The following is a 27,936-nucleotide window of genomic DNA, read 5'->3' as shown; positions in this document are numbered from 1 at the left end:
TGTCTCCTACCGGAAATACACACGGTCATCAAATTAGTAATGCCTAAAAGACTGTGAGAGTTGTGGTGCAGAAACTGGTTTTCAGTTTGTCAATTTAATACAAATTTTATTCAACACAGAATGGTTTAACTTGAGTCTGTTATGATCAAAACAAGCAGATTGGCTAAGTCCCTTTATAAGTAGAGTGCAAGAAAATGAAACTTTAAGATCTCAGAAAAAATATATTTGTTCATATGCTGTGAAGTTTCCAGCGAAGACAGGAGTGTGGTTGTAAATCAGTGAAGCGGCCTCTTCCTCAGGCGTATCAAAATGATGCAAACTTCTCTTACCTAAAGAGAGTGAACAAGGGAGTAATGTCAGTAAAAGAGAATGCAACAATTGTAATTACGTGTATATTATATTTTTGTGCTTTCTTTGACCCCTTTTCTCCCCAACTTAGTCATTATTCCAATTGATTCCTCCCCACACGTCTGTGTTGTCACTGCTGCTGTATCCTACCAGTGAGGAGCCCCCACCGGGAGAACGTAGAGCCTTCGTCCTACTCCTCCCGCCCAACACTCCTGGCTGACAGGTACCGCCCCCAGCCCGTAGGATTACGTGCAGTGACAATTCTCACCCTCCCTGCCCGGCTTCCCTCCCCTGAACACGGGCCAATAGGCTCTATGCACAGCAAGCCATATTGAAAATAAATTGGGCCTCTTCCTTACTTCCTTCACAGGTTTTACAGGTTTTACCAATGATACTAATGAAGGCAACATTTCTAATTTCAATGACGCGCCTATAACAACAAATGGAACCAAATGGACCCTTACAAATGAAACCAAATGGACCATTACGGGTCCATTTGGTTCCATTTGTACACTCTCAGAGTTACACACCTGTAAGGGGCCATTTGGAACCCCCTCAAGGAACCATCAGGGTCCCTGGACTCACTGGTGTAGCATAGTGTTTCCAGTGAGCCAACATGCACAATACCTGCAAAGTGACTCTGTTTGACCAGAATGGAACTGAGCCTTCATTAGTATCATTGGTAAGGAAGTAAGGAAGAGGCCCAATTTCTTCCCAATATGGCTGCTGTTCATAGAGCCTATTGTGTTCATGTAGACACTCGACAAAGCCGGATGCACCACGGTGGATTTGAAACCCATGACCTCCTCGGTGGCGGACAGGAACTTTACTACGGCGCCACCCAAGCGCCATTATATGATTTTTAAAAGCACTATGGTTGTACAATTTGGCCTACAATTCTGTTACCTTCGTTAACAAAAAACTCGGCGAGGAGAGAGGCTACGCGGACAGCGTTTCTGGAGTGAGGATAGTGACTTCTGGGATTCCACTGGAAACGGTTCACCTCTGGGTGCCATTGAACACCATAAAATGGATATCTCTTACCTGGAAGAGGAAAGCACACAGTAAAATACTCCATTCGGTTACATTCGTACACTCTCAGAGTTACAAATTGAGATTGAGGATTTTACCGCGCACAGACATTTTATTCAACTGTTATTTAAAATATATATATTTGTGTGTGTGAAACAAAACAGTGATCAAACATCTTGGTGACCTTCCATGGTTGAGACAAAATTGGCTCCATTCTCAGCAATGTTTGTAGACAGGATGGAGAAGAAATTTCGCAACTTCTCATTGTCTTGGAAATTCTGCAAGAAGGAAGAATCTCTCTGTAATCGTAATCGTAACCATGTAAGATGAAATAAACCATTTACATCACACAGTACACACCATTATTGAAGGCATACATATTGGTTCTGATTATTTATTATGTGTATATAAATTATTATCATTATATGTTTTATTGAAAAGGTTACCCAATATCACTTTAACTGTATGTCTTGCACGTGTCTGTTCTGCATTGTGATGTAACATTGGAATAACACTGTTAGTAACACTGTTCATGTGCACTAATTACAACATAATACTGTACATTCATGCTATTTATTGTATATGTGCAATTCAGTGGCCTTGCGGTTAGAGTGTCCGCCCGGGGAGGTTCAATCCCCGGTCGAGTCATACCAAAGATGATAAAAATGGTACCCAATGCTTCCCTGCCTCACGCTAAGGAAACAAGATCCTGACCTATGGCTCAGGAACCATTGGTTACCAAGGTTACTTAATACTTAAGCTACTTGATCACAAATAGGATAAAGACAAACCAGGGGATGTGAAATATGCGCTGGTTGACATAAGAATCTACCTTTTTCGTGACTCCATAGTGGTGAAAATTACCCGTGAGAGGTTCCTGAGACAAGGCCTTCATGACGTCACTGGGAAAGTCCTCAAACATTCTACTGGAATAGGCCTCTGGAGGGATAGATGGAAGGAGGATGTTGAGATTGACATACAGATATTTACCATACAAATGCACTAGTTATATATAAGGAATAGTGGAAATATTGAGCATGAGGCTGTGGAAAAACACAAGTGGTCCCTGTTCAGTTACCAGTTCCCCCTCAAGTTTTAGAATTAGCAACTACTGACACCATGTGGTATAATTTAGCACATGCAGTTTTACAGACATTTCTAAATTCTTCTACAAAGCTGTAGAGTGAAGTCCATTTAAAAAGTAAAGATTCAAATGACATTTATGGTAATTAATGGCTCATTTATATTTTGTTGTAAATCACAGTTATTCAGTAAATTAGTTATTTTCGGCAAGTGATGTGGTCATAAACTGACCCAATGTTCATCAGTATGTTGCCAAGTCAACCTCCTATGGAAATATAATACACTGGCAGATAAAATAATTGTAGGAGGGGGCCTAGTATAGACCCCTGGGGGACTCTGGTCAATAAAGTATAGGGTTTAATTGGTTAACTTTGTATGCCACTCTTTTAAACAAAATTACAGCCATCAAAACAAATAGACCATTAAAAAAAGAGTTATAAACATATATAAAGACAATATAAACACAACAACTATGTAATGAGAGGGACATGGCCTCGTTGTGCCTACCTGCAGTGAGGTTAAGGGGCAGCGCTATGTTCTCAGCTTCGGTCTTTGTCAGCAGATTTTCGCCACACACTAGCACAGTCAGTAGCTGCAAGCCCAAACACGTTCCCCAGATGGGGAAGAAGTCTCCTGCATCATTGGCCTGAAATACAGCACCTCAAGGTTTCAGTGCAGTGTTTATGTCAGAGGTTTATTTGTTTGAAGCCGCTTTTAAAGGTGGATTTAGGGGGCACACCTGTAGGACTACATCAAAACATCCCTGGTTCAATTCTGGCATGAGACATCTGTTGCATGTCCTTCCCCATCTTCTGCTCTCAGTTTCCCATCTATCTACTATCGTATCTAAATAAAGCAAAAAGCTGCCTTATAATATAATTGCAATCAAATTAACCAATTTTCTATAAAGTTCTAGTTAGCCCCTCTAAGTATATTGGCTTTCCTGCCTATTTATTAATAGGGCAAATGCAGACAATAATCTGCATTTGTATTGTATAATGTATAGGTAAGTCACTATATAAACATTTGTGGTAAACATCTTCCACTGTGTCCAGCCCTTTTGTAATTATTTCATGTTTAGAGAAAAAAGAATCAGAATTTGGTCAGAATGTATTGAGAGGATAGCCCCTTGAGATGAAGCATCTCATTTTAGAGGGGGTCCTATGCACATACATAAAACATTACATACAGTACAAGTACACAATACACAATACACAATACACACATGTACAGATACAGTTAGCTTGCTCACCCTCTCGCACCCACACCCCCATTCACCAACTCGTTTTAAGCAAAGAAGTGGAGAATACAGTACTATGACCTATCTCAAAGTCAGAGATAAACGTATGTACAAGCAGTATTAAAAGCTTGAACAGGTAGTTTCGAGGTGTGAATACAGGGAAGTCCTGAAGCGGCCAAGAGAGGTAACTGATCTGAGAGAAAGAGGAAGGTTGTTCCAGTCAGATGGAGCTTTGTAATGGAATGACCTTCGTCCAGCTACAGAACATATTCTTTTGGGAACAGTAAAATAGGGATGTTGTGAATGTCAACACTTGTGTACATTCCTTGCTGCTTCAACAGCTGCAAAAAGGCCATTCATTCTTAAGAGCTGGTTTGATGTGGGTATTGTGTTGATCAGAGTATGGGCTGTAACGTTTTGCGATATTTGTCTTTTGAGAGAACAAAAGCTGAGAAACTATAGTCTCTTGGTCACATGCTATAAATGGCATTCCAAACTTCTTTTGATATACCATTATTATAATTTATTTTACTTCTATTCGGTTCTTTTCTCCCCTGACCTTCTGTCCTCTGAATGACCTCTTATTTATCTTGTTAAGAGCATGTATGGTCGTTGCCTGCATCCTTTCCTTTCCCTTATGTGTATGCATATATTTATGTTTCAGAATGTACACATGCCCATTTGTATGTGTTTTATGATTTTCCGTTGCACTTTTGTGGATGTTCACTGTCTGCTATATGCATTTGTTTATGTTTTTTGGCCCAGATAATTTGACTCATTCTATTCATGACACTCTGCATGCTACTTTACTAAACCTACCAGTCTGGTGTGTTTTTTCCCCCCCTTCTTTTCTCCATGTATGCTGTTTTGTTAGTCTGCTTGGTTGTCTGTTTTGTTTTGTTTGTTTATCGCTGTACACCTTTATGTGTTAAAGTCAATACAAATGTGTTCATAAAAAAAGTATACCGTAGAGATAGACACTAACAGAGACATGAAAGACAGGCAGTCAAACAGGCAGAAAAAGACAGAGATGTTCTTTACCTTCAGGGCCATCTTGTAGAAGACCCCTGACACCCTGGCAAAGTCTGATGTCTCTATGTCCGATGATCCACCGACCAGAAGCAGGCTAGAAACAGATCATATATTTAAGAAACCTCATTATGTCCAAAACTGTTACTTTTCAGGATTCAAATACAGCAAAAGTAGCAGATCTACAAGCCTGAAACGAGTCGCCTCGCGCTTCGAGCTTGTAGATCTGCTACTTTTGATGCTTTTGTGTGACGCTGTAGTACGATCAAGTAGGGCATTAAAAAGTATATGGAGATACAAGGTTTCTGCCCGACTTGTAGCTATATATATATATATATATATACATATACATATATATATATAAAGAGAGAGAGAGAGAGAGAGAGAGAGAGAGAGAGAGAGAGAGAGAGATTTATTGTTTTCTCTATCTGCACTTGTACTTTGTGCTAAAGTTATATTTTTGTGTGGAGCAGACTATATAGGCTATATACAGTATGCCAGAGACACAGAGTAAGCTATTAGAGATAGCTGATGTATAGGGTTCCTCACCCATTAATTGAGTTGAAGATCTTTTCATACTCAGCAGTGCTATGAGTCAGTCTGTGGGGGGAATAACACAGTGGAAAGACGATGGAATGAAGGTAAGCTACATACGGTAATATGACACAACGTCTACAGTCTGTAATTATAGTGACCTGTTGTTCCAAACCAGCAGCTCACGTGAATGCAGTAGAAATGCAAGTCAAACTGGTAGTATAGCCTTGTTTTATGGCTATTATTATAGTGCCAATACAAATTGAAGACAGGCTTACTTGATTGGCATAACTCTGCTTCCCCCTGACTCAATGTATTTGACATAGGCGGCAGATATATAGGTGCTCCCAAATGGTTTCATCACGTCGTCCATCACAATCTGAGTCAAAATACCTGTGTGATACAAGCGGAATGCGTTGAGATAGCACATTCGTTCTACAAAGCGACCAAATAAATTAAAGTAGGTTACTATGGTACATAATAGGCTCACTTTGCTTTGATTAGTTTACACTTTACTTATGTCAAATTTACAGTGCTGTAAAGTAACTAAGTACATTTACTCAAGTTTGAGGTATTTTTACTTTACTGGAGTATTTCCAATTTGCTGTAGCCTACTCTTACTTCTACTCCACTACATCTCAGAGACAAATATTATACTTTTACTCCACTACAATTATCTGAAAACTTTAGTTACTAGTTACTTTGTAGATTTTGATTATTATTACAAAACATACATTAACCTCTTCAGCCCTATATACAATTCTGCCATTTGAAAATAGACGCTCTACAAGCTCACAATGCCATTGTGAGCTTGTAGATCTGCTATTTTGAAAAGATTTTTATAGGCTACATATATACATTAGAAAACTTGTGAAATGGGACATTTTGCATAATGAGTACTTTCTACTTTTGGTACTTTAAGTACATTTTGATAACAATATTGTACTTTTACTCAAGTAAATTTTGAATTCCGGACTTTTACGTAACAGAGTAATACATTGTACATACATACATATTGTAAAATATGTGAGTACTCTTCCCACCATTGCAAATTTGTTTTGTTACCTCAATACCTCCACAAACTCTTTCACAAAATGCGCAACTTACCAATGATCGGTCTGTCGTTAACAGGTGTCTGTTGGCTGTCGCGATTCATCGACACTGCCATACTGCAACAACTAACATAAAGTAAACAAAATGACATATATACTGCCCTGTCCATAGCTACTGTCTTGATTTATGAGACCTGTACACACAGCTAAAGGCACGTACGAAGTGCTTTTAAAGGAAGCTGTGGTAGTGTGAAATGTTTTAAGGGAAGTGAGGAAAAAACATGTGATGGCAAGCCTGTACTGTCCAATTTAGCAAATGTTAATATTCCACTGACCTCCTGTACTTTTGGTAAACGTGTGACGCTTTGAGAAGCTGCCTCTCTGTAACCCTGTGTTTTGCAAAAGCGGCATAAAGGTCGGAGATGTTGAGTCAGTGCGATACTGTTGGTACAGAATGCAGGGAGGGACACATTCCTAAAGTTCTGTTCAGCAATGCAAAAAAGCACAGTATGAAATGAAAGTGAATAAAGACCTGAAATAGGCCTGCAGCTCATGGTGGTTGTATTAGCCTAGTACTATAGACACTAGGATCTGCCAAGCCCAAGGGCAGCAACTACGGTATAGAATGTGCATGTCAAATTAATAATTATTTAATAAAAGAGAGAGAGAGAGAGAGAGAGAGAACAACAATTAAATACAAACAAAATAATAAGAATATATTGTCAAATCAAAAGAGCTGACCCCTTGAGCTGAAGTTCTAGTTCATTCAGTAACATTTGAAATAATAGTTTGATGTTTTCTTGTGTAGTCAACTGAGAGTTTAACACTCAGTTGGAAAAATCACACATTAAATGGTCAAAATGAATAAAAGACAAATAAGTAAAAATGCATCATAAATGAAGAGTCATTCATTACTAAATACAAATAATGAATACAAATGTTGAGATTAAGATGCACAACAATGTCCTTACATTATAGCGTAGCCCAATCATTGTATTGTGTATAGAGTTCTGCTTATGTTGGTACAGTAAAAATCATGACATCGAGAGAAAACAACAAGGTAATGGCTCCTGAACAGGCAGTAACATACCCACAATGCATTGCACGAACAGCCAGAGGCGAGCTGACCTAATTTCAGGAATAACATTAAAATTGTTGTGTTCAGGCATTATGTTAGAGATGGTTAAGTTCAGGTAAGGTCGAGTGGCTATATCTCCTCCTCCTCACTGCCTGACAAATTAGTCCCACTACAGTTTATCTGCAGACAAAACAAGTCAACAGACCCGTGTCATCAGCCTCACCCTCCACAGTTTGCTGAAAACACCACCGTCATTGACCAAATCGCAGTCAATGGTGAGATGGCCTAGACAGAGGAAATGAGAGCCCTGACATCATGGGGTCAAGATAACCTCCATCTCAATATCGGAACAACAAAAGGTGATGATTGTGGACAACAGGAAGTTGCATGGAGGACACTCCAACATTCATGGAACTGATTAAAACAGTGCACCACATAAACAGAACTAGAGTGCCAGCCATGCAGGACCTCTACTACACCCAGAGGAGTAGAAAGAAAGCCCAGATAATCATCAGGGACCCGGGCCACCCCATTAATACACTGTTCACTATGTTACTGTTTGGCAAATAGTAACCATAAGACCCCAGAACTCTTAACTGATAAAGTGTGACCCCCACATCCCCTCACATGACACAAAACAAAACAAGAATTTTAAATCAATCAGCCATTCATGTTACATAAATCTTATTAAAAGAAATCTGAACATTGCATTGTAGCAATATGACACAAATACACCAGACAAATGTTAAACACCCTTGTTTAATCTCTTCTAAAACTTACTATAGTTGAAAGGCCTTTCCATAATAAAATGTTTGACATTGAGTTGAGTTTGAGTTCAATTCTCAATGTTTTTATTTCACACTGCAGATACATGCCATATTCTGTTGAATTATTTCTTAATTTTTATATAAAGCACTTTGCAACTTTGCTTTTATAAGTGCTCTATAAATAGAGCATATTATTATTGTTATTAATGATAAATAGCAGCAATATAGTAATGAATGTGGAAATACTGTACTTGGTGAGCTGTATCTGGTAAATAATCAAAGTTCAGATGAATAAGACAGACATTAATAATAAAAATGATAATGTAAACAGCATATAGCTCAGTGGATGGAACAAGCATCTCTTCTGTTCCCAGTAGCCCATTCTAGAAGACTTTTATGGCATCTACTTAATCAGTTCAGTCAGACAACTCTTAGATTGGATTAGAATATATATTTATTAGCAATATATATTTGCAAGCTTGAGCATGGTATAGAAAACAAGAGGAAGCATAGTTTGGCGTCAGGCCTCTGAATCCATTCATTCCCTGTAAGGATAACATTTTAATGAATGTTACATGCCAATTAGCATTTACAGGGAATGAATTAAACCCCCAAGGGGATCTAGAAACAGAGCCTACAGGTGGATGCCGGGGAGGCGGGTGGGATGACTTCATGGGCAGCAGCAGGTAAGCAGCGGTAGCAGGATCTCAGCAACAGCAGCAGCAGTAGCGACACACGTCAGCTCAGCAAGACAGGGCAGCCAGAGTGAGCAGGTAACAACGCAGTACCTATAACCACCCGATCAGGAGGAAAGTGCATGTGACTAGTCACCTGATCGGTTGCCCCAATCCCTTGAGTTGCCTGGCCTGAACTAGCTCCGTAAACTGCGCCTCATTTCAGTCAGACAACTCTTAGATTGGATTAGAATATATATTTATTAGCAATATATATTTGCAAGCTTGAGCATGGTATAGAAAACAAGAGGAAGCATAGTTTGGCGTCAGGCCTCTGAATCCATTCATTCCCTGTAAGGATAACATTTTAATGAATGTTACATGCCAATTAGCATTTACAGGGAATGAATTAAACCCCCAAAACAGCAAGAACCCCCAAAACGGCTTGGGAGCACAGGGCCTGACGCCAGACCAACCATCTGTGAGAATGGTGGAGCTCCATGACTTGTTTCTTACTAACATGATAGTGTTCCTCACATTTAATTTTTTAAGTTTTAACTTAAACAAATGCAGCATGCAACCATGTGTTCAACAAGCCTGATGAATCCAGGTACCTGTTGATCCTGAAACCAGGAGTCCTAGACGGTATCCTAACACTACAGTGTCCACTGCTGTACCGCACCACGAGTAGGATTCGAAAAGGACATTCTATATTTATTTCTTTTTCAAAGAAATCTGCTATATATATATATATATATCGTATATATATAAATGAGGTCATCCTATGATGAATGATAACTATTGTTTATCATCCATAATAAATAAAGTGTACTGACTATGTGTGTAAAGACGTGCTATCTTTACTTAACATCTGAATCAGTACCCAACGATACCTGAGCAGCAATTACTAATAGACTGAGCTTGATATGATTAGCCTGACTACATAGCCATAGAAAAACTTTTTAGCGCTATAGGAATAAACCAACATTTTTTAGCTCCATGACATCACCACTAAACTAAATCCCCAGCAATCCACCCGAGTTGTAATTAAAGCGTCAATAATACGCAAGCAGCATTTATTGAATTAGCGATAGAACAGCGTGAGCACTCGTACTCATGAGCTTTTAGCCTGCAGAATGTAATCCTTAACCAATATCTACGTAAGCTCCTGAGGACCATTGCCCCCGAGATTTAAGAAAAGCATAGACAAGCAGCGCTGTAGATGTAGCTGCATCAATACGGAGGTTGGAGAAAGCCCACAGCTTGAGCCGATCTCTCGCAGCTTGCAGAGAACCAGTTCAAGTTTAGGCCTACAGATGGAGAGACAACACAATGTTATTGCAATTCTGGATTAGCCCGGCCATCCTATGACCAGTTTAACCCATTTTGGGTTCATGTTGCCATTTACCGTATAGCAACATGCATTTGTATTTTTTGAATAACTATTTGAAATTTTCCAGAACTTAGTCAAAATTTAGAAGGCGATTTTAGAATCGGCCTCGGTCTAAATTGGTTAAGCGCCCTGTGGCGCATATTAGCAATTAGCCTCATAGCAGTTGATGCAGAAAGAATACGGTATACAACTTAAATTATAGCTTGCAGAGCTTGACGCAGATTGTTAGACATGTGAATAATATTAACTAACGCCGATATCCCTCTCCATCCATAGCCTAATAGATTTAGCACGAAATGCCATCTGTTGCAAGTCTGGATCGGCCCAATAGAGCCAGACGCCAGAGGTTGGCAGAATTGATTTAGCAGAGTTTAGCAGCAAGGCTAGGCAGCTCAGTAGATGATGCAGCATAGGTGCCGAGAAGACATTGAGAAGCCCACATCTCAAGCACAGTAGATGATGCAGCATAGTGCTGAGAACATTGAGAAGCCCACATCTCAAGCAGCTCTCTCACGCTGCCTTGAGAGCTCACAGTGCCGCCAAGAGCGTAGGTAGCTCAACCTGGAATCTAGAACCAGAATTATTCTTGCAATTACCATGATGAGCCACCCTGGACGAGATGACGCCGTTATAGACCGCTGGGACAGGAATTTACTTCCTGAAGCCACTCACACATCCACGGTGAAGCGTGCGTGCTTCACTGTGGATGAGTGGGGACGCATGCTGCACGTCAATGCACGAGTGTGGCCTCAATCCTGACACAGTCAGTCGCACACCGCAAGCTGCTGGTTGCACTGCAACACTCGTCACCAGTGATGAACACACCGTGATGTGGTGCTAAATATGCCGTGAGCATCCCACTCTGGCGGATACCGCAGCGCCTCTTATACGGGGACAAATACTTCCAGTCACCCAGCTTTTGATAAGCATGAGACAAGCAAAGCCCATCAACATAGTGTAACTATTGATAACAGGAGCAGCCAGGATCGGAGTCCCTCTTTTATCCGTCCTGCGAGATATGTCGCGCCGAAATATATATATTTTATTTAATCGATGCGCACCAGCCAATCATGGACAATGACTGATATCTTGACTCTACTGAAGCCCCACTATCTATCCTGTTGCAATAACTTTACTTCTGTAATCTTGATGCTCATAACATGACAACATCACTTGGCAGCCAACTTTTATATATACCATGTACCTCCCACATGGAAGCAAGCATGCATTGTTTAGCTTGTGCTACGACAATCCAGAGCTATCTACATAAGTAAGCATGCTGAGTTTAGCTTGTGCTACAACCAATTTGATAGCTTTACGCATGGGAAGCAAAACATGCTGCGTTTAGCTTGTGCTACCAACAATCCAAGCTTCCACATGAGAAGCAAACATGCTGAATTAGCTTTTGCTACGAACAATCCAAGCTTCCGCGTGGGAAGCAAACCATGCTATGCTAGCCTGTGTTACGAACAATCCAGAGCTATCCACGTAGCGAGCCTGCTGAGATAGCTTGTGCTAAGACAATTCGAGCTTCCACGTGGGAAGCAAACCATGCTATGCTAGCCTGTGCTACAAACAATCCAGAGCTATCCACGTAGCGAGCCTGCTGAGATAGCTTGTGCTAAGACAATTCGAGCTTCCACGTGGGAAGCAAACCATGCTATGCTAGCCTGTGCTACGAACAATCCAGAGCTATCCACGTAGCAAGGCATGCTGAGATAGCTTGTGCTAACAATTCGGCCTCCACGTTGGCAAAACATGCTGTGCTAGCCTGTGCTACAACACTCTAATCTTCCACATAGAAGCAAACATGCTGAGCTAGCCTGTGCTACAAACAATCTAAAGCTTCCACATAAGCAAACATGCTGTGCTAACCTGTGCTACGACAATCTAAAGCTTCCACAAGAAACAAACGTACTGTACTGTGTTAGCCTGTGCTACAACGTCTCTACCATCTCTTATCCAAGTGTATGCAGCAAAATGAGAATCCCTTTAGCTCATCCTGATCCTTAACAAGTGTAATTTTTTTTTCTTTTTAACAAAAGTAATAAGCAACGATAGAATGCAACCAATAACGTCTAATCTGCACTGCAAGTTCATTTGTTTATTTCATCGTAATATGAACGGCCTACTTCACCTCCACCACATATTAGAGCAATTGAACTGCTACATGAATTGACAACGTCTGGTGCCATTTTCCTACTCTGCAAATAGATGCCAGACATAGCTACACGAGAGATAAAGTATAGCCACCATCAGCACCATAAATAAAATTAACGCGATATAATGCCAGTCTGCACAACTACAGGCTGCTTTAAGCATAGAATGATCTATGCACATCCTTACAACATGCTCGCAGCCTTCTGATAAAGATACTGCTAAATGATGATTGGAATCCGAACGGACCCGTAACCTATGATATTTAACACCAACTAGACTTGCACATTTATTAATCCTACGCTGTGATACTTAGTATTATTGCTGTTTAACACGTATTTGCAAGTCACAAGCAAGTTCATAACGTATAATAATTTTATCAATATAATGCTTTAGTTGCTGTGGCTTACTGAGATTACTTAACATCTTATGCCATCCAGCCTGATTGAAATTTATTTTACCACGCAGACTACATAAAATAATAAATATAACTTATGCCACGATTGGTACGTGAATAAAATCTCTGCCTGTATCATAACCACTGATCTGACGCTGGAGGCTTGAGCAGAGACTACAATTCCCAGGTTACACCAGAAAGGTCAACCAATCATAGAGTCAGACAGCATGACTACGGAACAAAACGTATCCCTTTATCCCATAACGTAATAGTTCATCCGTTCCAGCCCTACGCCAAAACAGAACCTCCTATAGATAACTGCTAAATCAATTTCAATGAATTCTAGCAGCATTAACAACTACTTCTTGAACGCTACTCACAAGTTAGCTTCCCATCTCTCCTTCGCATGGGTAGAGAAGTGTTCGGTCATCAACTATAAGCCTCAAACCACATCCGGTGGACGATCTCTTCAGAATAAGAGTACCATCTAAAGCCACTGAACTAACCATGATACATTAAACTATAAATTAAGCAAGATGCAGCCAACTGAGCATATCCGTGTTTTAACCAGTACATAAAGATATTAATCTGAACATTAGAGCCAGAACAAGCAAAGCAAATCACAAAGTGAAGCCATGCCCTCTCTCTACCAAGCAGTAGCACTTACCAGCCATATCAGCGCGCACAGATCGGTGACGTCATCTCTTGAGAGAGAAGTAAACAACCAGGTCTAGAAACCCAATCTTGAGATAAAGTGAACTACTTTGAACAAATACACGCTAAACTGGGGACCATAACAGAACCCCAAGCCCATCGTTGCTTACGATAAGAAAACATAGCAACTTAAGCAACACTGTTGGTGAATTACCGTCAACCCAGTGCCATAGAGAGAGTTCTGACACTAGCGTCGACTCCCATTGTAAGAATGGAATGCGGAAGTGCTCCGTCTAACTCAATGAGGCAGTCCCATTGTTTGGAACTATAGCCCGGAATGCGGAAGTGCTCCGTCTAACTCAATGTTTGGAACTACAGCCCAAGGAGCCCGTTTTGTGGCGGAATCAAGCGTGTCGTTACTCTATTTCTACACTCTAGTTGACCATACTGATATCGATCAATGACGAACGCTACTGCTTTTGAGCTGAGCGTTTTAAAGCAAGAGATTTAGCCATAATTTAATGTAGTTTTTTTTTACTTAAGTAAGAAAGTAATACCACGATTAGAACCAGTAGCACGCAGCTGAGTAGCTATGATTACAACCATCAACCAAGGAACAACAACGCCGTATTCATGGTCAGCAGCATACGTAGGTACCCAGCTGTTTTTGGACTACCAGAGTCGATCTCTTTGGCCGGGGGAACCCGGGATGCCCCCAGGGGGAGGGACGCGATCCCGGTGTCCGGAGGAGGAGGACATGGTGAGGAGTACGAACGACCAGAAGATGAGTTTATATGACTTCATGGGCAGCAGCAGGTAAGCAGCGGTAGCAGGATCTCAGCAACAGCAGCAGCAGTAGCGACACACGTCAGCTCAGCAAGACAGGGCAGCCAGAGTGAGCAGGTAACAACGCAGTACCTATAACCACCCGATCAGGAGGAAAGTGCATGTGACTAGTCACCTGATCGGTTGCCCCAATCCCTTGAGTTGCCTGGCCTGAACTAGCTCCGTAAACTGCGCCTCATTAGTATCCTTCTTTAAAATGACAACAAATTCAACCCAACCCTTAGTCCTCTGTAAACAGAACACAGCAAAATAGATGAATTAAGAGGTATTGCAAATGCAAATGCAAAAAAATATCAAAAGCCTGTCATCAAAAATCTGGTATCTGGATTTGACAAAAAAAGAGAGAAAGAAAAAAAGATACCACGAAGCTAGTTGATATCTCTTACAGGGTTGTACAAAAGTAGTTACTCAACTTGTGTGTAGCGAGATTGTTGAGCCAGCAGATAATAAAGGAACTAGTAGCAATCTTAGAAATTACACAGCCAAACTAATATAACTACGACCCGCAAACTAACACATCATCCTTTTTATTTCCGTGGTAACATCTTCATACACAGAGGCCATCAACTCCTTCTTTGACTTTAGTCCATCCAGTAAAACTACAAAAGAGAGATAAATATTGGGAGTTTTTTAAAAATATTCATCACCATTGAAACTAACTATCACGATCACTTTCATCACTGCTGTTGTTGTTGTTGTTGTTGTTGTCTTTACAACCAACAGCAGTTTAACATCCTAATACCTGTCATAGTCATTCACCATAATCTTCAATCAATCACATTAATAAAAATATCATTGTCATCATCACATTCATCCGAGAAGGGTATCAGCCACAGATATCTCTACTCACCGACGCCAGACACCATCCCGTCCATCTCCTGCCGGTTCTTCAGGTACATTGGCCACACGTATCCGTCAAAGTAGCCTGGGGGATCTGGGGGTGTGTACACCCTTGAACTGACAAACAGAGAAGGGGGCTGAGCAAATACATTGACATCTAGACCTTGTTTTCCTTGTCATTGCCATAAAGAAAACCCTGAAATTCACGTCAAAGCAATCACGTTGCATTATGTATAACATATCAATATTTGTATTGATTTATTTGATTGTTCTTCTTTCTTATATCTTTGTTGAGTATTTTATTTAAAGTAAAAAGAAAAAAAAGACAGACAAAGAAAACACCTTCTTCTCTCCTTGCAGACATCATAAGGGATTTCCATGAAATATCTTTTGTCCATTACTTCACTCAAAGGCCTGCCAATCAAAATGTAAAATAATTGCAATATTAAGTTACAATATAATATTTAAAAATACATTTGCTCAGAGAAAATGCTACAGCTTGTTTATAAAGACCTGTATGATCTGTAAGTTCAGACTGAACACTTCTTGATTTACCTGAAGTTAAAAATGAGGAAGCCCTCCACTATGAGCAGGAACACCTTCTCTTCCACTGACGTTGCCGTGTGCTTTGCTGTAAGACCTTGCTGTGCCAGGAATGACGCCGGGTCTCTTAACCATGCCTTTACCTCACTCATCATCGTGTCCATGTGGAGGGCGTCAAGTGCTAATCAGATAATAATTCAAATATACAGTCAATTGAATGTTAGGCGATTGTGAAGTGAGATTTCCCCAATTTGGTGAAGTAAAAATGTTACCATAGGTTTTTACCAGTGATAGATTATGACCTTCTCAAATGGTTTGAAAAGAAAAAGTGAACTGACCTACTGAGGAATGTGTTTGGTGAAAGGTCAAAAGTTCAGAAAAAATGTAGTGTTGATTTCTAATTATAACACCACCATTACACTATTAATGTCATGCACCCCCTAGAGGCAGCGTTTGGGAATCCCTGCATTCAACACATACCAAACATTTGAATAATCAGAATTTAAAAATGAATTCTTAAATAATAACAGAATTGGGGAGAAATGATCAATTATGATATAATAGGCATGCTGCATTGCACAAATCGTGATTATTGCATATTGTAATGTACTGACTGAATGAATGACATGTATAGGCAGATAAAGCAGCCCTACTGTCATATTGCTTGAAGCCATTGCTGTCCACAGGAACCACAGAATCATCCTAAAGATGAGAGAATCCACAGTTAGGGGCTCACTTTCTCATCATTATGCCTGTAGCCTACATGTCGAGATCAAACTATTTGATATCACTGAGCAAGATAGCAGTAAAGTTTCAAGTTAACCCCATCTACATGTAGTGCAGCATTTGTGGTCTGTGGTGGGCGTTGGTCTGCTACCTTGAAGAATGCATCCTGTGCAATGATGAAGCTGTTGGGTATTTGCTGGTGTAGACCTACTGAAAGGGTCGACTTTCCTCCATTCGTCATCCTAGACAGACCACACAGGACAGTAGACCTATGTTAATTATTTGCTAGCTTTTTTATAGTTTACCCTCTTTGTTTTGTAAAGCACGCCAAGAATAGGCTACCTGCAATACAAGCTTCAGAATTGAAATGTACAGATACCCTGTATACACTCATACTGTTATGTCGGTTTGTTTACTGTTGAGTGAGAAAACAATGTTGCACATTAAGCTAATCATCTGGGGACCCCCCAAAATAATTTGGGGACCCCCTCCCTGGTGTAATTTGTGTTCAAGAATTTGGTAAGCAAGAAAGTGAAATATTTCATTTTCGTCAGTATTAACATTGATTAAAATAACTAACTCGAAGTGGGAGGCCCTGGGAGGGAGAGAAGGATTGTATAGCTGCCTCTGCCTGTCTTCAAATAAGTGACAATGCATGCTTTTAATGCTTACCCGCCAATGCCAACAACCAGCGTCTTCATTGATCAGCTTGAAGTGTCTGTTATCTGATACAAGAGATAGCAAGGTGACAGGGTGACGTTCATAAAACAGGTATAAAAAAAACAACAACACTTTACTACCAGTTTACTAACCTCAAACGTCACCAGTCCAGTTTACTACAAGGAAAAGTTGCGACTTTCCTCCACTCCTTTCCGCTATTAGTTACTCGTGATTCGCTGACATTACTAATGTGATGCAACACGTCACTGACGTCCGGTCCTCCTCCTCCATGTGGTAAATAATAATAAACTTTGAACACTCGAGTTGGTGGTCTGCTAGAGTGAACCTTACCCCCCCCCCCCCCCCCCCCCCCACACACACACACACACACACACACACACACACACACACACACACACACATTTTATTTATGTATTTTATCAGAATCACTTCTGCTCAGACAGAACCTCATTTTTATTACATTCAACATTCAGAACACCCCTCAACAATAATTAAATTAAATTTTTAACAAAAACATAACACCAAAGGTACAGGGTCGAACACACCTCTTCACAGCTGAGAAATCAACCTACCTGGAAGTGTCCACTTCATATGAGTGGTTGCCACATCTTTGTGTAATGTAATTATCATGTATGATGTATGTAAGTTGTTTCTCTAAGGGCAGTATCCTTATTTATATTTATTTATATTTGCCTTAATTACTAATCAATAATTGAATTTTCGATTGTTGCTTGGAACACAGACTAGAGTAGAATACTTAAGTAGAATAGTAGTATTCTACTTCAGTAGAATAACCGGTAAAGTAGAATAGAGTAGAAGAGTAGACACTACTAGACAGTAGAGTAGAATAGAATAGAGTAGAAGAGTAGACACTAGACAGTAGAGTAGAATAGAATAGAATAGAATAGAATAGAGTAGAAGAGTAGACAGTAGAGTAGAATAGAATAGAGTAGAAGAGTAGACACCAGACAGTAGCGTAGAGTCAGACAGTTGTGACAGTTTTCTCTTGCGCATGCGTACCCCACCTTTCCGCGTTGCCCGGAGTGAGTGTAGAGTAACTTCCTCATTGGAAGAGTCAGAGCCTTTTTGGCCGAGCGACGTTTCTCTCTACAATAACTATCATTTTGAGACTCGCATCATGTCGAAACCTCCTCCTAAGCCGGCCAAGCCAGGTAAGGATAGAATTACGGTAATTTGTGATGGATTTTCCGTTAAAATTGTCCCTATACTGTGTTGCGAGTGAGCGCTGCGAACGCAACACACCTTGGCAGCCAATATGAAAGCTGATGTATTGGGAGGGCGGCGGACGGACGCACCAACACCGGGCGGTCGGTGCGAACTTTTGACATATTTCAGTCGATACTAGTCTGTACGAGTTTGATCCTCCTGTCGACATTCTACAGAAGGCGTCTGGTTGTTCACTTTTAGTTCACGATGCAGTTCATAAACGCAGCCAAGTTTTTTATTATAGTAAGAAAGCAGAAATCCAGTGTAAGCCAAAGGCCTCTTCTGTCCTCACCGACTTCCCCCTTATTAACCATCTTCCATGCAGAGACACTGCAGGTCGGTGGAGAGGGTGACAAAAGCTAGAAGTGCTGATTAATCAATACGGTTTGCAGTGGCATCATTCGTGCTTCCTGGAAGCTGATTCTGCAGTCTGTCATGTTCCCTGTATCCCCCCCTTCTTGGATATGTATATTAGAAAGTAAATATAATGAGCAGCAGATTGCCTCAGCAGATTCTGATCCATCATATTTTGTCTGCTAAAACTGGCAAATTATATGACCACGATGGAAGTTTTGCATGTTTGCTTTTTATTCAGCCTGTGTCATCGCTAATTTTAGAATCAATAATTGCAAAGACCCTCCTACCTGGTGATGTCAACAGGTGTGCATTGTCCTTTTTCTAGTGTTCTTGACAGATGGCTGCCTGATGCAGGGTGGAGTGAGAGAAGGGGGAGCTTGTGGTCTGACTCTGAACTAACCATGAGCGATATTGATTAACCCTTGTAGAGTTACATTGTGTTGTCTGGTGCTCTCCTGCACACACTGTCCCTGTCATTTGCCACTTTGTCTTACAGTTGGTTGGATACATTATTAAGAACTGCAAATGAAAGCAGTCAAAGAACTCAATAGAGCTTGCATTTATCCTTAATTAAAGTTTGATGTTTCACTCACTGAAAAATGTTGGCTTTTGCTTGCTTATTGAGATATTTCTTCAGAGAGGAGGGTTCATGTTCAGGCAACTGGAGAAGAGGTGCAAAGAAAAGCAACATTTTTACAACAAGATTAGACAGGACACGTTCCTTTAATGCAGGTTTATCACCCCAAATTATGCAATCTTTAGGGGCAGCCCCTTTTGGCCCCTTTGAGAAAAGCTACCCGTTGTGTGATGAGTCTTGCTTAGACCTCTTGAACACAGGCTTGTACACATTTTAAAAAGCATGCACAGCACACACATTCAGCACTGGCATATGTTGGTTGGAATTTGAATAAATTGACTGATGATGTAGCCTAGGTGTAATACAGTAACAACCTTTTTACAGACTGGTCTCTGGAAAATCTATATCCATGAGGCTCATGCATAAACAAATCTAAGCTGGAACAGGTCTCAGAACAAGAAGCCACACCCACTGGTATGAATGCTGGGTAGGATAGAGCCTAAACCAAGTCTTTATTGGTCCAAGGCTATTGAATGAGAGTGGCAGGCCTTAGGTAGTGATGTTGTGGACTTCATGCACAAATTGGGGCCGGGGGTTGAAGGTCAAGCAGAAATCTTTGGGACCAAAAATAGTGCTGTTGGAAAGCGTCCTGAAATATTAATGCATGGGGGGAAAAACATGTTACTCAAAGTCAAATCCAGAAGCCATATATGCAAAGAAAATACACAACGTACACCACAGCCTCTTGGGATTCAGCTTGTCCTCTAGATGGGCAGGGAAAGAAAACCTGAGCATTTAAAATGCTGGGCTAGTCAGCACAGGCCTCTGTGCGTTGAGAATGACAGGACTAGGCCTGTCGAGTAGACATCACTGGGCTGGCTGTGTTGAACAGAGCCAGGCTTGTCTAGTGGCTTAGCAGCCTTAGAAACAGCCTCTCTTCATTCTGGAACAGTGGGCGAGTGTGTTGGATAGAATCATTTAGAAACGGCTAAGTAAGGCTAATATTGAGGCTTGTTTATCTATTGAGCTACAGTTTTTAGACCAAATGTCTGACATAATGAATCTGCTGACCAAGATTTGAGGTAGACTTCTGATCACTTAACATTAAAATTATATTCATATAAACATTTCAGCAAGAAGCACTAGCCTTGTTATTATTACAGCCTAGGCTAGCTTACAAATATAGGCTATACTACTCTACTCTACTGCAACTAGAAACAGTAAAGCCAAGCTGAAAATGTAATTGCGAAATGTCTTTGCACTAGTAGTGATTGAACAAGATTTTAGGCTTGCCTTGTCTAGCTATTTAACTAACAAGTTGTCACTAATGTGGCATAGGGCCATGTATTATGGTAAATTCAGCTGCTTGACCCATATGCCCTTACATACAGTACAGTGCAGTCATCTTTGTTGTCTGTTTTGCAGAAAACATGCTTCTCCAAAGAGACAACTTTTCAAAATAGACAAATCCTGAGTACCTTTTCCTATACACACACACACATCACACACACACACACACACACACACACACACACACACACACACACACACACACACACACACACACACACACACACACACACACACCTGTGTATAGGAAACCTACTCGCTTGTAAATGTGCATGGTCTGTAGGAGAAAAACGAATAGATAGAAGAGGGATTCTTTAAGTGCTTCTCCTCGGCCACAACCACTCAGGTGGCATTCCATCAGCAGAGCTTAAAGCCAGTCCCTGCAGCTAGCATGTCCCCCCACAGGCCCTGAGGGAAGCTCTGTCCCAGGGGTGCATACAGTAGGTCTCTTAGCTTGGAGCAATGCATGTGAATGTGCTGTGTTCACTGTAACTCAATAACAGTCACAGTTTTGAAGGCTTTTGGTCCCAGTCCTACCAGACAAAACTATTTGTTTTAAGTTTCTTGAGAAATAGTGGGTGATCAAAAAGGGAACGTAGTCTGCATTGATGAGAGAATGTTATGTCCTGTACCTGTAGGGCTGGATTCATCAGTCCTCATTGGAGAGCTGCTGAACTGATAAATAGACTATGTTGTGCTTCGTTCTAGTTGAAATACGTTTACTTTTGCTACTCCATTTGGTCGTGAAATGGCAACAAGTATGGTTTGAACTTGGAACGTGGCACGACAACTTGCATGTCATGATTATCCTGGCTTAAATAAAACGTAAAACTCTTAACATGGCACTGAAACGTACTGTAACTGTAAACGTGAACAAAAAAAATCTGTAATTTTCTGTCATAGAGGACAGGTAGGAGAATGTGCCCAAATGCACATAACACTATCTTGCAAGTAGGGCTGCAACAGTTAATTGATTTAATCGATTATAAAAAATTATAAATAAAACAATACTAGAGACTATTCCATCGATTTACTTTTTGGATTCCAGGCTATGTGAAAATAGCCCATACAAGCTGACAGAATCGGCTTTTTTCACTAATTAGAAGGTTTTTGCTTATAATGACATACCCGAAATGGGGATAGATTATTTTATTATCGATTAGTTCGATTAACTGTTGCACCACCATACAACTGCCATGTTTGTTTACTCATTCTAGGTCAGGTCAAGGTGTTTCGAGCCATGTTCACTTTTGACCCAAGAACGGTAAGATTTGTTTGTCATTTAGATTTATTACATTTTATTGACCCACTGATAGTTTACATTGTTTTTGTTATTACTTAATACAATTGGTGAAATGCAAACTGTAAATGTCAAATTTACCCACAAATCCTTGCAACAATTGGCACTCCCATTTTTATTTGTTTGACCAAACCTTTGATTTATGTTGGTTTCTCAGCCAGACGAGCTGTACTTTGAAGAAGGAGACATCTTGTACATCTCTGACACCGTAAGTCAGGCATCCACCAGAGATCATTTATACTATGGCTATGGCAGTGTCACGTGCTGAAAATGGCACATCTGCAAGCTCACAATGCATATAGATTCAATTTTTTGGCGTGTGACACCATTGTACGTGTATAAATTCAGCAGTGTATAAATTCAGCATTCCACTTCATGTCCTGTCTCATTGCTATTTCATATTTCTTTGTTTCTCTGCAGTCTCTTTAAGTTTTTACTGCCTCTCTTCACGTCTTTCTTTCCTCTATTGTGTCCATGCATATTTCAGTTTCCATATTTTTTCTTTCTTTTTTTTCCTAAATTTAGAGTAGCCAATAATTTTTTTACCACTTTTTCTCCCCAAGTCGTTATGCCAATTGATTCCTCCCCATACACATTGCTGTGTTGTCACTGCTGTTGTATCCCACTGACTCACCTGCCAGTGAGGAGCCCCCACCAGGAGGACGCAGAGCCTACGTGCAATGACCATTATCAACCTCCCCGCCCGGCTTCCCGTGTGTGTAGACGCTCGACAAAGCCGGATGCACCACGGTGGATTTGTACCCACAACCTCCATGGTGGTGGGCAGGGACTACTTAACCACTGCGCCACCTGAGCGCCCAATATATTATTTCAGTTCCTGTTCCTCTTTTCTCCCTTCATTGCTGGTACCCACAATCTTTATTTTTCATTGGGAGTGTGTAAGAAACAATAGCACTGCATAGTCCGTAGGATGTCACTGCCTGTCTTTCCTCCTTAGAGTGACAGTAATTGGTGGAAGGGCACATGCAGAGGAAGGACGGGACTAATCCCTAGTAACTACGGTGAGTAGATAACATGTTAAGATTGTTTTGAACATCATCATGTTGGTCACAAAACTAACATTAGTCTTGGCATCCCTGTTATGTGCTTTTACCCCCCCCCCCCCCCAAAAAAAAATAGAAAATGCAAAAATAGCAGATCCACAAGCCTCTAAACAATTATATACTGTAGGTTGTTACACTAATGTGATGACCTCTTTCGCCTATGTAATGTGCCTGATGTCCGATCAAACTGACAGTAGATTTTGATCTTCTGATTGGCTACTGACTACCGCAGAGGGGATTCGCTTGTATTGTAAATATCCATTAGTTGTGTTTACACAACGGGTCTAATTTAAATACTCACAGCTCACGGAATGCTCCATTGGAGAGAGGGAGAGAGGACTACCCTACCCTACCTGAGCTCCTGCTAAATTGTGTCCAAAACAAAGTCCAAATGTGTAGTGCAGGTGCTAATATGTTAAAGTTGATATCATCCTCTTTAGGTCCTTGTAAAAAAAAAAGTCTGGGTTTATTCCACTTTGAATGTATTTCTAGTTTAAGTAGTCATATTTTGTAAAAGACAGCTCGCAGCTGTGTAGCTGTCAGCTGAAATTATACCATGGGATAAACCAATGACATCACCCCCCCCACAAACAGACCTAGTATGTAAACAACAGAAGCTCTAACCTATACCTCACCGTCTTGTTCTTGTTTAATTTGATTGTGCTTGTGCTTTCACAATATTAAGTTGATTTCACAGCAAGAAAGCACAAAAACTTTCACACAAACGTATCACGGCAAAAGGCTCCATTTGGTTACATTTGAAAAAAGTTACAAATTGAGTGCCCGGCTTATTTGTGGCAGTTTGGCTCTGAGTGCCATAGCCAAAATTCACGTCTAAGACGTCTAAGACTGGACGTCTAAGACTGGACGTCTTAGACGTCCAGTGGCGCTCAGGGCTTATGTTAAAACGGACGTCTTAGACGTCCAGTGACACTGAAAGAGTTAATGACTGAATCTTGGGTCCTTCACAAACTTTTCTGTTTTTTCATTGACCAAACAGTGGCCGAACAGGCGGAGTCCATTGACAACCCAATGCATGAGGCAGCCAAACGAGGTGAGGTGACCTTCTGCAGACCTTCTGCATGTTTCTACATCTTCACCTTTTCAGTCCTAGAGGCATCACGACATATGCATTTTTAACAAGTCCCTTTTTTTCCTACTTTTTTTTGTATTACTGTGTGTGTGTGCGTGCGTTTTCCAGGCAACCTCAGTTGGCTGAGGGAGTGTTTAGAGAACAAGGTGGGAACCAATGGACTGGATAAGGCTGGAAACACTGCCCTCTACTGGGCCTGCCATGGGGGACATAAAGGTAATGAACCACAGAAGGAGAAGAGACTCAATTAAATAAATCTGCAGGTATGATGGAAAAGTTACTTCTTTGAAGCATTATTGAAGATACTAGGTTGTTGATAAAGATCTCAGTGTCAGAATATAAACCGAGCATGTTCAGAATGAAATAATTGGTTCAGACCTGTTATACTGTAGGATGTAATTGTGTCAAACTAGGAGTTTTTAATTTCCAACACAAAATCAAGTAGTCCTGTTGCGTTAGCGCATAAATATTTGAATAATTGACTGAATTACTAATTGTGTAAAGCCGTTATTGACAGATAGCGAATTGACTGTAGATGAGGTGAGCACAACTTGAAAACAGGAACTTGTAACCTATGACTGTAATTCATCACCATTCCTACATCATATTTATGCCAACAACATGCCATTAAGTAAACCATGTCTCGTTTGTTTCTGTGACAGATGTGGTGGAGCTGTTACTGGGCCAGTCCAATGTGGAGCTCAACCAACAGGTTAGAACCAGTTAAGACAATCATTCATTTAGCATCATTCGTATGGACCAGATGACGGTTCCCTCGCTACAGGTTTTTGTTCCAACCACACATTATTATTGCAATACATGCAACTATACAAAAAGTAATAAATTTTTTTTTTTTTTACTATATCAGTACTTTGTGTACTTTACAGAGGCAAATGCTATATCCTGTTTTTAACCTCTTTCAATCTGGCGTCCCTGATTTGGACATATTGCCTATTTTCGCTATTTTGGCTGTGAATACAGGTTTGCCTTGCACATTTGACTTGCCCTGGGTCACAAAACATTTTATATCTTGGGATGGATAACGATGACAAGGCTGACATCTTTATGCAGCGTTCTTGTCTTTGTTTTAACAGGGTTCCCACCCTTGATCAAATGTAAAATCTCCCGACTTTTCCATGACTTTCCATGGCTACAAAAGTTCCATGACCTAATAAACCTTACATGCTATGACATGGGTTACGGCAGATGTCAACTGTGAATTAGCAGCACGATTGACAGTTTAGCATGGCTGCATCCCAGGGGTGCAGATAGAAATCCTGGTTCTCCTATTAATAACAACTGGCAAAAAAAAGCTGGTGCAATGCACAGATGAAACCATTTCCTGATTGAGTAGGAGTACTTTATTTTTGAGTACTCACATATACCAAGAATGAGTATTTTACGTTGCTACTATATTAAATGTATTTTATATATTTTATATACAGTATAATATTCTGCAGAGACCGTGCCCAGCAATCATTAACCACCAATTATTAGTCAATTACATTGCATTATGGAAATAATTTGAAATTAAACAGTTCTTTGCAAAGTTGCTTTGTGCTCATCCCTTTCGGGTTATAGGAACGATGTGGCATAGGAAGACAGCTCATTGCAAAGTTGCACAGGTGACAAGCAGCAGAATACTTCTCAGTACACCTTTTGAAATACTCCCAAATCACTGACAATTTGGACACAAAGAACTGTCCGAACAGATGTGTTCAAGAAAGGGGGAAAAAACCTAGATAAATATACAGGGGTGGTTCTTGCCGTCGGCGCATACTTAACATTTAGTGTTTCTACCATTGACTCGCATGACACAGTCTCTGTAGTTGTCATTTTGCAACCAAAGCTCCTGCAATGTACATTTTCCAGGCATGCTTGCCACCACAAGTTGATGCAGTGGCTTTGGTGAATAGCTAGGGAATTTTGAAAATGAGACCCTCTAAATTCCCTGATATTCCATAACCTGACAAATAATTTTTTGGGGGTTTCAGAATAAACTTGGAGATACTGCTGTGCATGCTGCTGCCTGGAAGGGACACTCTGACATAGTAGAGATGTTGCTGAATAAGAGTGAGAATACATTTTCACAGCTTTATTATTTTATATAAGTACACCAATGTGCATGTACAACTTTCTGCCTGTGTTCTGTGTCTTTCAACAGCACAATAGCTCCCAGGTGTACATTGTTCAATCTGTGTGTTTCAGATGCAAGGACAGACGTTAGGAACAACGAGAAGAAGCTAGCTCTTGAGATGGCCACCAACGCCCAGTGTGCTTCACTTCTCAAAAGGAAACAGGGAAGCAGTAAGTCACAACCAACAGCAGGTGGCAGCCTTGCATCCTTCACTAAAGAGATTAGGACACACACACACACACATACAATAACAGAGGTGGTTGCAGAATCATCAGCTGTACATGCCTAAAAATGTCACATGCAATAATTCCCCCTCCCCCCAGGTCTGGTGTTCATTTGTCATTTTCTGTGTTTCAGACATCACCCGATCCCACAGCAACGCAGAGGAGTACCTGGATGATGAGGATTCAGACTGAGTTGGCCATGTTGAAATGTTACCACTGTCATCCATTCAGTTCAGGGAGTCCAGGAGCTAGAGCGTGTCGTTTTGCTACAAATCTAGAATGGAATTCTCATCTCGGCTTAGATTTTGATTTCCATTCTAGCTCTGTAATCTGCTCAGTCGTCAGCCCTCTGCCCCACATCGATGTGAATTTCACAAGCATTTATTTAGTGCCTTTTCTTTATTTTGTTTTATTTTTTATTATACAATTGTCTTCAAAGTCAAGTGCATTTTCACATACAACGATTTTTCCCCAGAGCACAAATTGTACACTGTGGGCAGAGGGATGGAAATGTTTGTGGATGCGATAGCAGTGGGAGGAGGAATATCATTTGAAGACATGCATTCCAACAGTACCGGTATTTACACTGGGTAATTAAAGATGGGGAAAAAATGGTTTGATTGTGTATAAATGGGGCACCAAGTTAATGCTCAAGGACTGAAAGGAGATTTCTCCAAAGTAGATTGCATTCCTTCATGGTTGTATTTGGTTTTGGGGCATAAGATATACAGAATCTTCATATATTAATGTACATGGGAATTTTAAAAGCAACATGTAAATCAGACCTCAGCACATCTGCATGGATGAAAGAATAATTGGGATGGATTATAATCAAAGTAATATATTTACCCCCCCCCCCCTTCATTTGGGATGCGCCAAGGGAACCTATGAGGACCCATTTTCCTCTGCTTGCATGTAGATATGATGGCAATCAATTAGAGATCATATGTTGTGGGCACCGTTAACCGCATGAGACTAATTTAAGACTCCGTATGTACTGTCTGCTAGCTAATGTCTAAGATAAAATACTCAATTAGAATAGTGTATTTGATCATGGTTAAAACATTGTTTAAATTGGACAATATGGGAGATGTGCCCTGTTAAAAATGTATGGGTTGATTTCCATTCTGGGAGCTTTTTTCTATTTCTATTTATCAATGATCGCTGCTTTCTAAACCACATGTCACTAAAGCTTGCATTGTACAGTGTGGTTAAGGATTGAATGGGCCTTCTGTTTCAGTATATTTGTGTGAATGTGAGGAATGTTGTGTTCTCTGACCCTAATGAGTTTTGTAGTACATTTCTATCCAAGTGCTGTATCTCTGTTAAACTATGCAATAAAACAATTTTCCTAAATTTGTCACTGTACAACTGAATCATGGATTGGACTAATGGAATTTATCCAGTTGATTTGTCACAGCCTTACAGTAAACCAAATGCAGTTGTATTGCATAACAGTGGGCTTAATGTTATGGCCTGCATTTCAGGCTATAGGCAAGGAATACACATTTAACACCAAAAATAAGCAGTAAT

The 27,936-nt window shown here is 40.5% G+C and overlaps 2 protein-coding genes across 4 annotated transcripts; one reads left to right on the top strand and one right to left on the bottom strand.

The window, feature by feature from the left end:
* Nucleotides 1-62: 62 nt before the first annotated feature.
* Nucleotides 63-20,558, bottom strand: LOC308089434 (gamma-glutamyl hydrolase). Of its 3 annotated transcripts, XM_080434147.1 has the most exons (11): nt 7,290-13,807; nt 6,654-6,707; nt 6,374-6,444; nt 5,545-5,659; nt 5,282-5,332; nt 4,745-4,829; nt 2,971-3,109; nt 2,213-2,319; nt 1,565-1,658; nt 1,255-1,392; nt 63-329 (listed from the first exon to the last, which is right to left on the bottom strand). In XM_080434147.1, coding segments are annotated over exons 1-11 (975 nt in total). In that variant the 5' UTR covers nt 7,292-13,807; the 3' UTR covers nt 63-210. The 3 variants fall into 3 exon arrangements, 1 of the variants encoding a protein (XP_080290273.1); XR_013933502.1 differs by lacking the exons at nt 63-329; nt 1,255-1,392; nt 1,565-1,658; ... (2 more) ...; nt 4,745-4,829; nt 5,282-5,332 and adding exons at nt 15,135-15,241; nt 15,467-15,538; nt 15,680-15,848; ... (3 more) ...; nt 17,206-17,399; nt 18,946-20,558 and having other exon boundaries at nt 5,581-5,659; nt 6,374-14,883; XR_013933503.1 differs by lacking the exons at nt 63-329; nt 1,255-1,392; nt 1,565-1,658; ... (2 more) ...; nt 4,745-4,829; nt 5,282-5,332 and adding exons at nt 15,135-15,241; nt 15,467-15,538; nt 15,680-15,848; ... (2 more) ...; nt 17,066-17,118; nt 18,946-20,557 and having other exon boundaries at nt 5,581-5,659; nt 6,374-14,883.
* On the top strand, nt 18,118-27,759 carry ostf1 (osteoclast stimulating factor 1). The gene is made up of 10 exons (XM_080434148.1): nt 18,118-18,246; nt 21,803-21,849; nt 22,043-22,093; nt 22,844-22,907; nt 23,950-24,003; nt 24,151-24,258; nt 24,705-24,754; nt 26,037-26,115; nt 26,251-26,349; nt 26,537-27,759. Exons 1-10 carry the CDS (start codon nt 18,213-18,215, stop codon nt 26,593-26,595), a joined length of 645 nt encoding a protein of 214 aa, XP_080290274.1. The 5' UTR covers nt 18,118-18,212; the 3' UTR covers nt 26,596-27,759.
* Nucleotides 27,760-27,936: the final 177 nt, after the last annotated feature.

This window comes from Gymnoscopelus braueri (genome assembly GCF_963280865.1).
Source record: "Gymnoscopelus braueri genome assembly, chromosome: 7".
NCBI lineage: Eukaryota > Metazoa > Chordata > Actinopteri > Myctophiformes > Myctophidae > Gymnoscopelus > Gymnoscopelus braueri.
Note: the sequence above shows the minus strand (reverse complement) of the source record. Positions and strands in the feature narration are given on the sequence as shown.